We start from the raw sequence: 18,423 nt of genomic DNA, 5'->3' as shown, positions 1-18,423 counted from the left end.
ATAAAAACACTACCACATGTAAAACAGATAGCTAGTGGGAACCTGCTGTATAGCACAGGGAGCTCAGCTTGGTGCTCCATGACAACCTAGATGGGTGGGATGGAGCCGGGGGGGCGGGGGTGGCAGGGAGGTCCAAGAGGGAGAGGATATAGGCATACATATAGCTGATTCACTTCATTGTACAGCAGAAACTAACACAACATTGTAAAGCAATTATACTCCAATTAAAAAAAGACAGGCAAGGGAAATAAGAAATTGAAAAGAAAAATAGCCAATTAATGTGAAGGCATGTGCAAATGAAACCAGTAAAATGCTATTTTTTACCTGTAAAATTGGCCAAAAATGTTTCCTTTTGTATTGGTATTTGCTTTTATTTGTAACATGTAGCATTGGTGAAGGTTTAGGGAAAATTCGGACTCTTGCACACTGCTAATGTAAGGGTAAACTGATCCAATCTTTCCACAGGAAAATTTGGCAAAAGCCTTAAAAGATATAAACATTCTCCAGTCTAAAACTTTATCCTCAAGAAATAACCATGTGGCAAGACAATTTATGGAGAAAGAATGATCTTTAATAAATGGTGCTGGAACAACCCCATATCCACAGGCAAAAGAATGAACCTAGACCTCTACCTCACACCATATGCAAAAGTGAATTCAAAATGGATCAAAGACCTAAATTTAAGAGCTAAAACTGTAAGACTCTTAAAAGGCAAAATAGGGGTCAATTTTTGTGATCTTGGCAATGGTTTCTTAGATATGACACCTAAAGCACAAGAAACAGAAAAAAAAATAATAGACAAATTGGAATTTATAAAATAGAACAAACAAATAAAACTTTGTGCCTCAAAGGACAATATCAAGATAATATAAAGACAATCCACAAAATGGGAGAAAATATCTGCAAAACATCTATCTGATAAGGGTCTACAATCCAGAATATATAAAGAACTCTTACCATAAACAATAAAAAGTCCACTAGAAAAAACTGGGCAAGCAACTTAAATAGACATTTCTCCAAAGAAGCTTTACACGCAGCCTACAAGCACATGAAAAGATGCTCAACACCCTTAGTCGTTAGGGAAATGCAATCAAAACCACAATGAAGGCTTCTTTGGTGGTGCAATGGTTGAGAATACGCCTGCCAGTGCAGGGGACATGGGTTCGAGCCCTGGTCGGAGAGGATCCTACATGCTGCGGAGCAACTAAGCCTGTGCGCCACAACTACTGAGCCTGTGCTCTGCAGCCCACGAGCCACAAGTACTGAGTCCGCGCGCCTAGAGACCATGCTCCGCAACGAGAGGGCACTGCGATGAGAAGCCCACATGCACCACAACGAAGAGTAGCCCCCGCTTGCGCCAACTAGAGAAAGCTCGCGCACAGCAACAAATACCCAACGCAGCCAAAAATAAAATGAATTAAATAAATTTTAAAAAACATAGTGAGATACTACTTCACACTCCCTAGGATGGCTATAATCAAAAAGACAGATAATGAAAAGTATTGACAAGAACATGGAGAAACTGGAAACCTCAGACATTGCTGGTGGGAATGAAAAATATTATAGCCACTTTATATGACCCAGCAATTCCACTCCAAGTTATTTACCCAAGAAAAATGAAAACACATGTCCACAAAAAAATCTGTACATGAATGTTCTTATTTATAATAGCCAAAAAGTGGAAACAACCCAAATGTCCATCAACTAATAAATGGAAAAACAAAATGTGGTATATACATACACTGGAATATTTAGGCATAAAAAGGAATGAAGTACTGATACATGCTACAACACAAATGAACTCTGAAAACATGCTAAGTGAAAGAAGCCAGACACAAAAGGCCACATATTATATGATTCCATTCTTATGAAATTTCCAGAATCATAAATCCACAGAGACAAAAAGTCTGTATGAGGCTTCCAGGATCTGAAGAGGAAGGGGATAGTGGAGTGATAATGGGTACAGGGTTTCTTTCTGTGGTGATGAAAACGTTCTGGAATTAGATAGCTGTGATGGTTGCACAATCTTGTAATGGTCTAAAACCACTGAATTGTACACTTTAAAAGGGTGAATATGATAGCATATGAATTTTATCTCAGTAAAAATAAGTAGAAAAATAGAAGAAATAATCCTCACTGTGGCACCGGCTCAGCTAAAAACATGTCTTTTAAAAAACAAGACTGGGGCTTCCCTGGTGGCGCAGTGGTTGAAAGTCTGCCTGCCGATGCAGAAGACACGGGTTCGTGCCCTGGTCCGGGAAGATACTGGGAAGATCCCACATGCCACGGAGCAGCTGGGTCCATGAGCCATGGCCGCTGAGCCTGCACTCCGTAACGGGAGAGGCCACAACAGTGAGAGGCCTGCGTAACGCAAAAAAAAAAAAAAAAAAAAAAAAAAAAAAGATTGGAAACAAACTAAATGTTCAACTGGGGATTGGTGAAATAAATTAAGGTGCATTCAATCACTGGAATACCATGTCCACACACAGTAGGTACACAGAGTCATACTAAAGGTAGTGGGGTATTTTTAAATGCTGTAGAAATGTATTTCATATGCAAGATATTTGTCACATTAATACATTTTTTTAAGTCAAAAAAGTATGCCCACAATAGTCTGATACCCTTCTCCCAAAGTAGAAAACAATCTTAAGATAAAAACCAGTTCTAAGTTCTGGCCTCCAGATTGTGAGAGAATAAATATCTATTATTCAAAAAAATTTTTTCTAGGGGCTTCCCTGGTGGCGCAGTGGTTGAGAGTCCGCCTGCCGATGCAGGGGACATGGGTTCGTGCCCCGGTCCGGGAAGATCCCACTTGCCACCGAGCGGCTGGACCCGTGAGCCATGGCTGCTGAGCCTGTGCGTCCGGAGCCTGTGCTCCGCAACGGAAGAGGCCACAACACTGAGAGGCCTGTGTACTGCAAAAAAAAACAAACAAAAAAATTTTTCTTTAAATTGGAAAAAAATTTTAAGTATACCCATAGTGGAGTCCATATTGATAGACAGAAAAAATGAAATATAGTAAGTGTATATATTTAATATCATATATTAAATATATATATTAATATTTTAATATTATAAATTTTATATTATAAAATTTATATTATATTATTATATTATTATATATTATATTATATTATTATACTATTATTTATTATATTATATTATTATTTTATATTATAAAATTATATTATAAAATTTTTTATTAAAATATATTATAAAATTATATTATAAAATTATATTATAAAAATATATTATAAAATTTATATTATAAAATTTATATTGTAAAATTATAAATATTATAAATTAATATTATAAATAAAATTAATATTATAAAATTATAAAAAATATCTACACTAAAATATGCTAACAATAGTTATGTCCCGGTACTAGTATTATAGGGGCTATTTTTTCTTCCTTTGGTTTAGCTGTATTTTCTAATTTTTTGACAATTAGCACTTATTAGTAGTATATAAAACATATGTTGATTTTAAAAACAAGTATTCTGGGACTTCCCTGGTGGCGCAGTGGTTAAGAATCCACCTGCCAATGCAGGGGACACGGGATCAATCCCTGGTTGGGGAAGATCCCACATGCCACACAGAGCAACTGAGCCCACGTACCACAACTACTGAGCCTGTGTGCTGCAACTACTGAAGCCCGCGCACCTAGAGCCCAAGCTCCAGAACAAGAGAAGCCACTGCATTTCTCTAATGATTAATGATGTTGAGCATTCTTCATGTGTTTGTTGGCAATCTGTGTATCTTCTTTGGAGAAATGTCTATTTAGGTCTTCTGCCCATTTTTGGATTGGGTTGTTTGTTTTTTTTGTTATTGAGCTGCATGAGCTGCTTGTAAATTTTGGAGATTAATCCTTTGTCAGTTGCTTCATTTGCAAATATTTTCTCCCATTCTGAGGGTTGTCCTTTGGTCTTGTTTATGGTTTCCTTTGCTGTGCAAAAGCTTTGACGTTTCATTAGGTCCCATTTGTTTATTTTTGTTTTTATCTCCATTTCTCTAGGAGGTGGGTCAAAAAGGATCTTGCTGTGATTTATGTCATAGAGTGTTCTGCCTATGTTTTCCTCAAAGAGTTTGATAGTGCCTTGCCTTACATTTAGGTCTTTAATCCATTATTTTTGTGTATGGTGTTAGGGAGTGTTCTAATTTCATACTTTTACATGTACCTGTCCAGTTTTCCCAGCACCACTTATTGAGGAGGCTGTCTTTTCTCCACTGTATATTCTTGCCTCCTTTATCAAAGATAAGGAGACCATACGTGCGTGGGTTTACCCCTGGGCTCTCGATCCTGTTCCATTGATCTATATTTCTGTTTTTGTGCCAGTACCATACTGTCTTGATTACTGTAGCTTTGTAGTATAGTCTGAAGTCAAGGAGCCTGATTCCTTCAGCTCCATTTTTCATTCTCAAGATTGCTTTGGCTATTCGGGGTCTTTTGTGTTTCCATACAAATTGTGAAATTTTTTGTACTAGTTCCGTGAAAAATGCCAGTGGTAGTTTGATAGGGATTGCATTGAATCTGTAGATAGCTTTGGGTGTAGAGTCATTTTCACAATGTTGATTCTTCCAATCCAAGAACATGGTATATCTCTCCATCTATCTGTATCATCTTTAATTTCTTTCATCAGTGTCTTATAATTTTCTGCATACAGGTCTTTTGTCTTCTTAGGTAGGTTTATTCCCAGATATTTTATTCTTTTTGTTGCAATGGTAAATGGGAACACTCTTGCACTGTTGGTGGGAATGTAAATTGATACAGCCACTATGGAGAACAGTATGGAGATTCCTTAAAATACTAAAAATAGAACAACCATACGACCCAGCAATCCCACTACTGGGCATATACCCTGAGAAAACCATAATTCAAAAAGAGTCATGTACCAAAATGTTCATTGCAGCTCTATTTACAATCGCCAGGACATGGAAGCAACCTAAGTGTCCATCAACAGATGAATGGATAAAGAAGATGTGGCACGTATATACAATGGAATATTACTCAGCCATAGAAAGAAACGAAATTGAGTTATCTGTAGTGAGGTGGATGGACCTAGAGTCTGTCATACAGAGTGAAGTAAGTCAGAAAGAGAAAAACAAATACCGTATGCTAACACATATATATAGAATCTAAGAAAGAAAAAAAAAAGGTCATGAAGAACCTAGGGGTAAGATGGGAATAAAGACACAGACCTACTAGAGCATGGACTTGAGGATATGGGGAGGGGGAAGGGTAAGCTGTGACAAACTGAGAGAGTGGCATGGACATATATACACTACCAAACGTAAAATAGATAGCTAGTGGGAAGCAGCCGCATAGCACAGGGAGATCAGCTAGGTGGTTTGTGACCACCTAGAGGGGTGGGATAGGGAGGGTGGGAGGGAGGGAGATGCAAGAGAGAAGAGATATGGGAACATATGTATATGTATAACTGATTCACTTTGTTATAAAGCAGAAACTAACACGCCATTGTAATGCAATTATACTCCAATAAAGATGTTAAAAAAAAAACTGCAAAAAAAAAAAAAAGAGAAGCCACCGTAATGAGAAGCCCTCGCACCGCGACGAAGAGTAGCCCCCCGCTCCCTGCAACTAGAGAAAGCCCGCGCACAGCAACGAAGACCCAACACGGCCAAAAAAAAAAAAAACACCAGAAAACAAGTATTCTAAGGAACAGTGGTATTAACACCTCAAACAAAGAAGAAAACCAAGGGTGAATAACTAAATTTAAGAATAAAGACATCAAATTTAAAACCTCATCACAGGGGCTTCCTTGGTGGCGCAGTGGTTGAGAATCTGCCTGCCAACGCAGGGGACATGGGTTCGAGCCCTGGTCTGGGAAGATCCCACATGCCGCGGAGCAGCTGGCCCCATGAGCCACAATTACTGAGCCTGCGTGTCTGGAGCCTGTGCTCCGCAACAAGAGAGGCCGCGATAGTGAGAGGCCCACGTACCGCGATGAGGAGTGGCCCCCACTTGCCGCAACTAGAGAAAGCCCTCACACAGAAACGAAGACCCAATACAGTCAAAAATAAAAAAAAATAAAAAAAATAACCTCATCACAGACCTAACACTTTATTAAATCCAAATTACTAGACGATAACTTTTAAAACTCCACAACTGGGCTTCCCGGGTGGCGCAGTGGTTGAGAGTCAGCCTGCCGATGCAGGGGACACAGGTTCGAGCCCTGGTCCGGGAAGAGCCCACATGTCGCGGAGCAACTAAGCCCGTGTGCCACAACTACTGAGCCTGCGTACTAGAGCCCACAAGCCACAACTACTGGGCCCACGTGCCACAACTACTGGAGCCCACGCGCCTAGAGCCCGTGCTCCGCAACAAGAGAAGCCACCACAGTGAGAAGCCTGTGCACTGCAACGAAGAGTAGCCCCCGCTTGCCGCAACTAGAGAAAGCCCGCACACAACAACAAAGACCCAACGCAGCCAAAAATAATTAATTTAAAAAAAAAACAAAATACTCCACAACCACAATCCTAATGCATCCTTACTCTTGCTTTGGCAGAAATTTACAATACAATATATTTACAATTTATAGGGCTTCCCTGGTGGCGCAGTGGTTGAGAGTCCGCCTGCCGATGCAGGGGACATGGGTTCGTGCCCCGGTCCGGGAAGATCCCACATGCCGCCGAGCGGCTGGGCCCGTGAGCCATGGCCGCTGAGCCTGCGCGTCCGGAGCCTGTGCTCCGCAGCGGTAGAGGCCACAACAGTGAGAGACCCGCATACCGCAAAAAAAAAAAAAAAAAAAAAAGTACAATTTATAATACAAACTTGACAGTGCTAAAAGTTATGTTATTTTGACAAAATCAAAACAGTGACTAAAGGGGCTGGTAAGGGAAAGATAAGAGACCAGGTCCTAATTCTCAGTCCAGAAAATGGTTCCAATGAAACATGGTTTATTCTAGCATAGATATGAAGAAAATATATTTATTCTACACAGTCTGAAGGCACTGTTCAGATGTAAAAATACTGTAAAAAAAACCTTACTACCACCAACAACAAAAAAAGTCACCACTAGGGACTTCCCTGGTGGCGCAGTAGTTAAGAATCCACCTGCCAATGCAGGGGACATGGGTTCGAGCCCTGGTCCAGGAAGATCCCACATGCCGCAGAGCAACTAACCCCGTGCACCACAACTACTGAGCTCGCGTGCCACAACTACCGAAGCCCTTGCGCCTAGAGCCCATGTCCTGCAACAAAGAGAAGCCACTGCAGTGAGGAGCCCGCACACTGCAACAGAGTAGCCCCTCTCACTGCTAGAGAAAGCCTGAGTGCAGCAACAAACACCCAAAACAGCCAAAAAATAAATTAATTTAAAAAAAAATCACCACTAACCATGGGGTTTACTCCCTAAAATATAACCAAGCCAACAGAAAATAAAGTTTATTCATAGCATATGAAAGGAAGGACTCTAAATTTTGAAATCAACTCTGAAGTTATCCTTTTATATGTTTTTAGAAAATGAAAATAAAGCTCTACTTCATACTAGTATCTAAGAAAAAGCAACATGTAAAGGAAACACTGTAAAGTAATTCAATGATAAAAGAGTTAAAATGATATTGCTAAGCATAAAATCAAAGCAAATCGAAAAGTAAGGCCCTTTTAAGTCAATTTTACTTACAGATTTTTAATTGCAGACATTCTCAATACTGCCAAGAAGTTTTTAAAATAAAACTTAAAATTAGGTGGAGTTATTTATGAGGTGGTTAATATGATAAAAGCATAATAAACTATTGCTATTCATATGAGAACAGCTAAAATAAAAAACAGTAATAATACCAAATGCTGGCGAGGATGCAGAGAAACCAGATCTCACATACGTTGCTGGTAGGAATGTAATGTGATACAGCGACTCTAGAAGAGAGTTTAGCAGTTTCATGTGCTTACCAAATGACTCAGCACTTTTGGGCATTTATTCCCCCCAAAGTGAAAACTTACATTCACATAAAAATGTGTACTACATGAATGTGTATAGCAGCTTTATTTGCAATAGCCAAAAACCATATAAACTCTTCCGGAATGTCCTTCGCCAGGTAAACTGTTAAACAAACTGTGGTACATGCAAATTTTGGAACACTACTCAGCACTAAAAAGGAAGGAACTATTAAACATGCAACAATTTGGAAAGAACTCAAAGGAGTTATGGTAAATGGAAAAAAGTCAAAGTAAAGTACTATATGATTCCATTTATATAACATTTTAGAAATGAAAAATTATAAACATGGAGAGCAGATCAGTGGTTGTTCGAGGTTAGAGATGAGGATGTGTGTGCGTGAAAATAAACGGACGGCATGAGGGATCTTTGAGGTGATGGTATAGTTCTGCATCTTAAAGACGGTGGCGGTGGTTACACAAATCTACACATGTAAAATTGCACAGAACTAAACACACACACACTACACAAATGAGTGCACGTAAGACTGGTGAAATCTGAATAAGGCTATGGATTATAACAATGTTGATTGCCTGGTTTTGATATTAAACTATAGTTATGTAAGATGTTACCACTGCACGAAACTATGTGAAGGGAACATGGGATCTTTCTGTACTATTTTTTGCAACTTTCTGTGAATCTATATTTCAAAATAAAAAGTTTTTAAAAATTAGATGGGGCTATGCATGAGAAGGTTAATATAAGAAATACAAAAGGTTTAACACAGCATATGGAACATGGTAAAAAGGCTCCATGAGCACTTTTATTTTATAGAGCACTTTTAATAAAGCAACTAATTTGAAAACACAGGTTTCTGTATACTATTCAAACTATTTCAGCAGAAAGCATGACTTGAGCTAGAATTCCAGAGTTCAGTTACCAGATGCTACATGAAATCTCTTATGCACATGGCAAGATTTTTTCCCATACTCTGAAACCCTTCAAGTGATTAAGGAGCCAGTACACAACAAAAACAGCTCCACATTCAGCTTTTTCCCAAAATCTTTAACTCAAATTTCTACATAACCCAAAGCCCTTAGTATTAAAAAAAAGTCTCTAATATCATTAGAGACTTACAGGATGGAAATAAATTAACACCTGCTGTTTGGGTTCAAATTAGTGAAAAGCCTAGTTCAAGGGCATCCTCAACTTCGATAAATATTCTCTTAGAAAAAAATAATTTCCTGTCATGGTAAAAATGAATTTAAAGTCTTTTTGGTGTTCTGTAGCAGCTGAGTCGCTAACAAATATTCAGAGGGTTAGGCCATCCTCTGAATCCCTGAAGTAGGCTGAGCTGTCCAGCCAGTTCTGTAGGAAAGAGTCAAAATAGCAGTCTCAGACCAGCTGCTGGGAACTGGACCCTAATTCTTCAAATGAGCATCCTCTTAGGCCTACAGCCCCTTCAAGACTACTCCATACCTATGTGTGTATAAATGATTAACATATACAGTCTCCAGTGCAGTGGGTGTGATCCTGAAATAGTTTCCTCCACTAAATTTTACTCTAAAGGACAAAAAGAAAGCTGAGTAAAATCATACAACACCTTGCTTTTCTACTTTCCATAGAAAAGTGGCTTAAATTTTTCTCAGGTATAAGAATACCTAACCACAACTGTCTGACCAGTCCAATACCAGCAAGGGAGCCCTTGAAATTTTCTCCCCATGGACCCTTCTGGACTCCTAACACTAGGATTTACTGGTAGTGGTTTCACGGAAGAAGTTGTGATGTAAGGCCATCTACCACCCCAGGACCAGAACTGCTGTAACACACACTCCCTCCTCCTCCCTACCTTAGACTTTCCTAGTATCCCTTTCCCATGCTTCCTTTCCAGAAAAAAACTAAACCTTCTGTGTGACCCCACGGTAGATTCCTAAAAGCTCTAGTAATGGCTTCTTTCTGCCTTTTGGCACCTAAAAACTTAATGGGTGTTGAAGAAAATTCCACACGCTAAAATGCCAATGATTCTGACGGTGTGACAGTGTTCACTGTCACAGATTTTAGACAGAAGATGAGTTGTGGCATGGAAGCAGCTTAGTTGAACACAGTATACTAGATTTGAAATTCTCAAATATGAATTATGTTGTTAGTGTAGAATCTACACTGCAGAAAACCTAATGTCTTCTTGAAAGCACATTTAAGCACCCAAATGCAGTAAAATTCAATAACCTGAAGGTCCTAGTTCAGTGAAGAATTACTGCGGGCTACATTTGCAAATGCACAGAAATTATACTTAGAGCAAACCCTTGGAATAAGGCCTCTGAATTCTTTCATGTTAATCTTCCTGATCGCTTTGGAGCCCAGCACTAACACCAATCCCACTGATCAAATTGCATAGAAACAGTCAGAAAGAGGCCATAAGGCCAGGGCCAAAGAATAGCGTTAACATCTCGGACTTACTACGATACAGTGTACAACACACATAAGAAAGGACATTGCCCCACTGCAGTAAAGATGACTGTATCTCAGCCCCAAAATTTCATCTCCCTGCTAGACAGTTCTATCTAAACAGCACCATACCTTTTGCTCCAAACCAACAGTCATAACCCTTATTTTCAACAATAACACGAACATTACTCTAGTCACTCAAATTCAAAGCTGTTATTAAATCCATGAAGGGAGTCAGAATCTTTTCCATTCTTACCTTGTGGTACCTTTCACATTCACTCCTTCCCATTCTCATACGCATCATCCCAGTTCAAGAAATTATTCCTTCAACCCAAGTTTCCCACCAGGGACTTCTTGATGTCCCACAGTCAAATTCATACTCTAAAACGTTGTTTTGAACAAGTCATCCAAGCCTTGAAAAAATATCTACAGAGTTGGCAGTGCAGCCAACACAAGCCTATCCTCATGAGCTTGGACAAGCGCCAAGCACCTTCCACAAGAAGTTTCTGGACACCTGGACGCAAGACCAAGGACTCTGAATCTGCCAAAGTTTCCCATGTTTGCTACCTTTTGGCACCTCCTCTTTCTCCATTATGATCAACAATTAAATCTCTGAAAAGCAAAGGGCTTAAAGTTCATTCTCACGGACAACCAGAAGCGGCAGGCGGACTCGTCCTATATCATAGCCAGCGCTGAAAGGGGATGAATTCCAAGAAACAGAATAAGTGAAAGCAACTTTATAAAGAAAAAAAGAAGGCTTCCCTGGTGGCGCAGTGGTTGAGAGTCCGCCTGCCGATGCAGGGGACACGGGTTCGTGCCCCGGTCCGGGAGGATCCCACATGCCGCGGAGCGGCTGAGCCCGTGAGCCATGGCTGCTGAGCCTGCGCGTCCGGAGCCTGTGCTCCGCAACGGGAGAGGCCACAACAATGAGAGGCCTGCGTACCGCAAAAAAAAAAAAAGAAGATTCTAACCTAAATAATCCAAACTATAGAGAAACTCATAGTCACAAAGAATATTGAACAATGTATTGAAATACAAAATGTTTAAAACAGGGACGAGTTTAAGTAAAATATGATGTAACCACTAGACAGAATAATACACAGCTATTAAAATCATTAAGTAAAAAAGAATAAGTCTATGGGCTTCGCTGGTGGCGCAGTGTGCGCCGAGAGTCCGCCTGCCGATGCAGGAGACGCGGGTTCGTGCCCCGGTCCGGGAAGATCCCACGTGCCGCGGAGCAGCTGGGCCCGTGAGCCATGGCCGCTGAGCCTGCGCGTCCGGAGCCTGTGCTCCACAACGGGAGAGGCCACAACAGTGAGAGGCCCGTGTACCGCAAAAAAAAAAAAAAGAAAAGAAAAGCAAACAAACTCCCTGGATCTGGGGTACACAGAGAAGGCTGAGATGGTAAGCCGAGGTGAGTTTTAATTTTGAAAAAGGACCATGAAAACTTCGGGATGAAATTCAAACATCTTACTCTACATTTAAGAAATTTCCATCTTACCTCAATTTAAAAAAAAGAAAGAAATTTCATCTTAACTAGTGACCTAGTGGGTAAGAGAAAACATATACATAAAAGGAAAATCAAACATAAGCAAGCTATACCAAGAGCGTGAAACAAGTACTACAAGATTTCAGAGGAAGAACCAAAAAAATCATGAACCTGGGCAACAAAGTCAGGATTTTGAACTGGATCTTGGAGTGTTCAGGGAATAAGTCAACCAGTCTGGCCAAAACAAAGAACACAGAGAGATCAAACATGTGAGACAGAGTGTGTGTACAGCTGTCCCACAGTTCCAGTCCACTGTTCATGTGCTTTTTCTTCCTCTCCCTATCTGGACAGTCATGTCAGTTCAGAGGCCAGGGACCACCACGATTTGTTAATCTGTTAGCTAAATGTCAGTCATCCCAAGAACTCAGAATAGTTTTACCGTATTTAATCTCAGAATAGCGTAACATTGAGGTGCACTCTGAAGTCAGATTTTTTAAAATACCTGTATTAAAAAAAGCAAAACTTTTGAAAAAGTCAAGAAACAAGGATCCATAAATCACAACAAGAATTTTTAAGCACCCAGACACTTTTACAAAAACACTCTTAGGAACCGCTTAATAATATTTAAAAAATTTAACTGCTGACATCCTCTAAAGAAGGAGGCAAAAGAATGGAAAGTCTGATGAAGCGATAAGCAGTTTTAAGACAGGTTTACAATCAGTTTTTAAACAGTAATCCCTCTGGGAAATGGAAATTCCTCTCCTTAATCCCTTTGAGGACAATATAATATTTGAATCAGGACCAAGAACATCTTGCTTCTACCTAAGTTCAAATGTGAGCCTTTTACAGTATCCTCAACATTAAATAGCAAGTGAAAGAGAGAATTTCTAATCTATCAAAAAGAGAGGCAGCCAGCATTTTGGATTTATAATGTATCATTGCTACATACATATGCAGAAGCTTCAGTAAAACGAAACTAGGGAACTTCAAGATTTTCGTTTACAGTGATTACTTAACTGGAGCTTATTCCTGTGAAATGAAACTACCAGAATCCCTCAGTATCAATGTGCTTGTCACTAAACCACAGGTTTATGCTTCATCTTGGAAATGCTAACAGGATGGAACCATGAGCCTTTTATTAAAACGAGATGACCATGGAGAGCGCCCTTGAAGCTTAGCAACAGAGGACTAAACCCAAAAAGGTTCCCCTCTGGAAAGTGAGGACAGGTTTGCTATGTACCCCAATGCCAGTCCTAAAATGCTTGACTACATTTTCCATAAAAGGTGGGAGTTGTAATAGTAGCATACAGCAGACACCAGCCCACTAGAAGCAGATGGAACCCACCAACTCATTTTACCCAGACCTTCAAAAAGGTACACAGAACTCTCTCTGCTTGCCAAAGCAGGGCAGATCTGAATGGAAGAATCTAAGAAAAGGTTTCACAAGGGACTACTAATGGTGATTTCATTTGCCTACTGTAGCCCACAATGTAAAACAGGATCTGAAAAATGAAAAGCAATTTTAAAGTTCATTCTCCATACTCAAGCTAAACACACACACACACACACACACACACACACACACACACACGGCCCAAAAGCTTTATTTTACAAAAATTTTTAAAAAGGACTGTATAATCAATTCCAGCACAGGGGCTCTTCCAGAAGGGAAATCTAGCTGGAAACAGTCCCTGTTTATGTACATAATTCACTAGGGGTCAGGTAAGATTCCATTTTGTAACAGCTGAACTTTAAACAGAAAGTCATTAGTGGTGCAACATTCATTCATTAGCATAAAGTTACCCCCTAGAATGAAAAGCACTGGCTGTCTCTGCCAGGATGACAACTTTACAGAGAGAAACTGGGGCCAAGGACCATGAACTCCTAGAAAGTTCTATCCGCCTGAGAAGAAGAGCTCACCATCTCCATCAGCCTAAACTTAACTGTCACCCCATTCCTCACTCCCCACAAAGCAAGGCATCGCTAATATAGGAAAGTTTTAAAAATAAAAAATAAAGAGATGGGCCAAGGGTCAATAGCAGGCAAAGCCTTTCAGGGCTGACACGGATTCCTGTTTGGGATTGGGGGAGGGGGAGGAGCTTTCTGGATGTTTCTATTCTTGGCAAGAAAAGCACCTCCAAGTCCTGTACCGTCAAAAGGCACTAACACAGGAACGTTCTCAGGGAATGAATGATTTGCCTGTGCTAAGCGACTTCATTTTGGGGTGTGATGATGGGGAGCAGGGTGGGGAGGGCTAGAGGGCTGGAGAGGGAATAGAGGGAAGGTGTCTTTGACTAGGGGGGATGGGAGGAAAGAGTGGATGGATAACGGGGGGGTCCAGGGAAGGTGTGGAGGGTTAAAAAGGAGGATGTGGATGACTAAGGGAGGTGAGGGGAGGGTGTGGATGGCTGAGGGGATGTCCAGAAAAGGCGTGGAGCTGAGGGGGAGGGGGGAAAGCTGTGGACCGCTAACCAAGGTTGGGAGAAGGTATGGATGGCGGAGGGATGGAGCGATGGCCATCAGCCCCCTGAGGACCAGTAACGAAGGTAGGCAGAGGGGGGTGGCCTCACCCAGGCTCCCCCACAATCCCCCTTCTGTGGTTGTGTGCCCGGCTGCGCGTGTGCAAGGGCCAGGCCGCCAGGCCGCAGGGCCACCACTCACCCCACGACTCCCTGGTTGTAGTTCCTCCGCTTCCACGGGGTCCCGCTGTACAAGCCCCCGCTGCCGTCGGCCCGGCCGCCCCCCGCGGCCCGCCCTCCGCTGGGCTGCAGCAGGCTGTAGTTGAGTCCGTAGGTGCTGGCCTTATTGTCGCGCTTCCTCTTGTTGCTGCTGCCCGAAGCTGGGTCGGCGGGTTCCGCGGCGGGGACGGCGGCCGAGGAGTGCGGGGACGAGGACGCCAAGGGGGACGGGGACGCCGAGGGGCCCGCGGCAGCCCGGCGGGCCCAGGCCGCGGGCTGGTGGTGGTGGTTGTTGTTGTTGGTCGTCTCCAGGGGCAGGAAGTCCCGCTGCTCTGCCGGCAGCGCGTGGCCGCCCAGCAGGCGCTCCCCGGAACGGTACATGCCGGCCGGGGCCGGGGCCGGGGCCGCGCCGCCCGGGCTGCCGGTGCTGCTGCCGCTCCCGCCGGTGGCCGTGCTGCTGCCGCCGCCGCCGCCGCTCGCGCCGCCGCTGCTGTGACAGTGGTGGTTGAAGTAGAGGTTCCTCAGTCCCTGGGTCGTCTCCCAGATCTGCATCCACAGACTGTTGGACGGTCCGAGCTGCTCTGGCTGGAACCAGGCGATCCTCGGATCCATCAAACGGCGGCGGCCGCTGCCCCCGCCCCTCCTGGCTGCCCGCAGGGCCGCCGCCGCCGCCGCCGCGCCTCAGGCGCACGCCCGGCCTCGGCGGCTGCTGCTGCTGTTGCTGTTGCTGCTGCTGCTGCTGCTGTTGCTGCTGCTGCTGCTGCTGCTCCCGGCCCGCCGCGGGCGGCGCGGTCGCGCTGTGAGCCCGGCCGGCGCCGGCGGCGTCGCTCCCGCCCTCGGGGGCTCCGCGGGCCCTCCCCCCCTCCCTCCGCCCCTCTGCCGAGCCCCTGTCACCGGGGTCCCCGTGCAAATGGCGGCTGCAGCGGCGGCTCTGGAGAAGGGTGATCGTCGGCGGCGGCAGCGGCAGCGACGGCGGCGGGACGCGCCTGCTCCGTAGCGTCCTTGCTCCTCCGGCCCCGGGGCGGGGCCTCTGCCGGGTCCGCCCCTCGCGCCCCGCCCCCGCCCCGCCCCCACAGCGCGCGCCGCGCCGCCGGTCCAGCCCCAGAGGCCGCGCGGCGCGTCACAGAGGCCGCGGGAAGGTGTGTCTGGGGCTGAAACCGCCCTGCCCAACCGTCCCGGCGCCGGCTAGGGAAAGGGTAGCACGTACCTGGGCGTCCAGGCGCCCCTGATGCGCGTGCCGCCTCCGATCCCAGTTTCCCGGTCCCTGAGGCTGGGTGGGGCCGGACGGAGGTCGCCGCCCCCTCCGCAGGGAATGGATTGTGGGCGGTGCCGCCCCGCCCACTGTCCCCTCCCCCAGTCTGCAGCAACGGGACCCCCTGGGCTTCTCCGACCCCTCCCGAGATCTCCGCTCTAAGCAGTGTTCCAGAGGGGAGAAAATGCGCCCCCTCGCCACCCGAGCATGTGCCCCGGACCCTGCCTGGACGCAGGCTGCCGGGCCATCCCACTACTCCCTGCGCCCGCTCTGCCGCGCCCTGGCTGGGGTTGGGAGCCGCAGGCCTTGGCGGAGGGTCCCCCCACACGACCCCGAGACTGGAGAAACCTGTGCCCACCTACAGGGCTGGACGCGCTTCTTCGTAGAGTGCGTAAACCATGGGCTCAAAACCACCGTCACACACCCCAAACCGACTTTATGCAGACTTGCACACAGAAACACGCGCAGACGCACCGGCAGGGAGACAGACACAAGGTGTTCAGCGTGTAAAGAAACTTCACTTGCCCTAAGGTGCACCAGCAACCATGAAAAACCCTTCTTAGTTCAGAATGAAAGAAAACCCAAAACCTTTTAAGCCTAATTTGAGGACCATATTGTTGGCATCAGCAGAGATTTTCCACAAAGTGGTTATTTGCATATCTTCCCAATTCCTGTGGGGAAAAGACAGGGATTTTAAGTGTTTTAAATCATCAAGAGAAAAACGGAAAATAAGTTAGTACGTTTCATGTGTGCCCTTTAAGTTTGGCCCAAAGTCCAGAATGAGCCCCTAACGCCTGATTTTGGCCTATTTTGGGAACTCAATTTCCTGGAAAGGTTTTTTCGGCAAAGATGAAAAATTAACAAATTACGAAGCATTGCTCTACCTTTTTTCTTGCTCAGAGAATAACATGGGCATAAATATGGAAAACACACCGTAAACCCTAAAGAATTTTGGTTCGTTCTATTTGTTTGTTGTTGCTTTACTATAAATCAGTATTAAAAGTTTTCTCAGAATGAAATTTGCTATGTCCTGAGAATTACATAGCCAGGAAAATGAGTAGTGATATTTTTATGCTCTTCACACTGGCAAATTAAAAATAAAGCATTGTATAGAAAAAAGTTTCTTTTCATGACTTCAAATTTGTTTTAAACATTCAAGTGAGAAAAATGCAAAGCCAAAAAAAAGTAAACATTACTAAGATCCCACCATGTAGAAATAACTACCATGAAGACTTTGATAAACACTCTTCGAAAAATCTCTCCATGCATATATATGTTTCAAGACAGTCTTTCTTATTTTTACTTATTTCCTTATTTATTTTAAATCTTATTCAGTCTTTTAAAATAGTTTTTCAGATGTCCAAGAACACATTAAATGATATTTAAACCAAAAAAAAAAAAAAATAGTATTCAGAATTAGCAATAGTACACTCCGGAAATTAACATTTGTTATTTTTGAATGCTTGTTTCTTCAGGCGAACCTTCAGAACTACTAAAGTATTACCAAAATGATCATATGAGTTAATATACATAAAAGTAGTTTGTAAAATGTGGGCTGTAAGGCAAGACATCACTGTTCTTGTTCACCTGCAGGTAACGCTGACTGGTTAGCCGTGTCACATGTCCATGTTTCAAGGCATTCATTCAGTAAATCTTGGTTGAATGTTTAGCATCCTTGCAGAGCTGAGCTAATTGTTTTAGAGAAGATAAATAAGCAACCAGGGCCTTTGGCTGCCTTCCATGAATTTACTGTCTGATTAGGGAGGCAAAAAAAGGTAAATATTTAAAGTCAAATTAAAATTCATTCAGTTAATTCAACAACATGTCTTGAGGAATTATTATGTGCCAAAGTCTGGGGATATAGCAATGAACAATACTGGCGATGTCCCTGCCAAGCATATAAGGTCAGACAGTGGCTAAGTGCTGTGAAGAGAAAGAAAGCAAGCTAAAAGGATAGTGACGGTGTGCTATTTTTAGATGGGCTAATCAGGGAAGGCTGCTCTGAGGAAGTGATATTTGATCAGGGACTTAAGTGAGGGAATGGACCATGACCATCTAGGGAATGACACATCAGACAGAGGGAATAGCAAGTGCAAATCAGCAAGTGCAAAGGCCCTGAGGCAGGAATTTACTTTGTGTGCAGGATGATAAGGCAATGTAAATGAGTGTTGAATGTGTATAGAATCATAAAGTATCTCTTCTGGAAGTTTCCTCAAAAACCATCCAGTCTAAAACAATAGGGAATTTTAAATACACAAAAATATATTCACTTTCCACAACAAATCTCAATGTTTTGTCTCAAAGTAATCTACTACTGCGACCAAAGAGAAAGACTACACTAATTGCAATAATAAATTTTGATTACTCAACCTTTTCATTTTGCTATTTAGAACATTACATTCTTTAAAACCACCTTCATTAAACTGATGAGCCAAAAAACACAGCTATCAAAAACCCAGACATTGAGGACTTCCCCAGTGGCGCAGTGGTTGGAACTCCATGCTCCCTATGCAGGGGGCCCAGGTTTGATCCCCAGCCAGGGAACTAGATCCCACATGCATGCCACAACTAAGAGTCCACATGCCACAACTAAGGAGCCCACCTGCTGCAACGAAGACCCTATGTAACCAAATAAATTAATTAATTAAAAAAAAACTCACCA

At 43.3% G+C, this 18,423-nt stretch overlaps 1 protein-coding gene across 1 annotated transcript in view; it reads right to left on the bottom strand.

Annotated features, from left to right (window-relative positions):
• Window positions 1-15,121, bottom strand: part of TENT4B (terminal nucleotidyltransferase 4B) — a 56,964-nt gene extending 41,843 nt beyond the window's left edge. The window contains exon 1 of the mRNA XM_065898696.1: window positions 14,493-15,121. Within this exon, the coding sequence (XP_065754768.1) occupies window positions 14,493-15,121 (629 nt within the window). The remainder of the gene's footprint in view (window positions 1-14,492) is intronic.
• Window positions 15,122-18,423: the final 3,302 nt, after the last annotated feature.

Source organism: Phocoena phocoena, chromosome 20 (genome assembly GCF_963924675.1).
Source record: "Phocoena phocoena chromosome 20, mPhoPho1.1, whole genome shotgun sequence".
NCBI lineage: Eukaryota > Metazoa > Chordata > Mammalia > Artiodactyla > Phocoenidae > Phocoena > Phocoena phocoena.
This window is presented reverse-complemented; position numbering and strand designations above follow the sequence as displayed.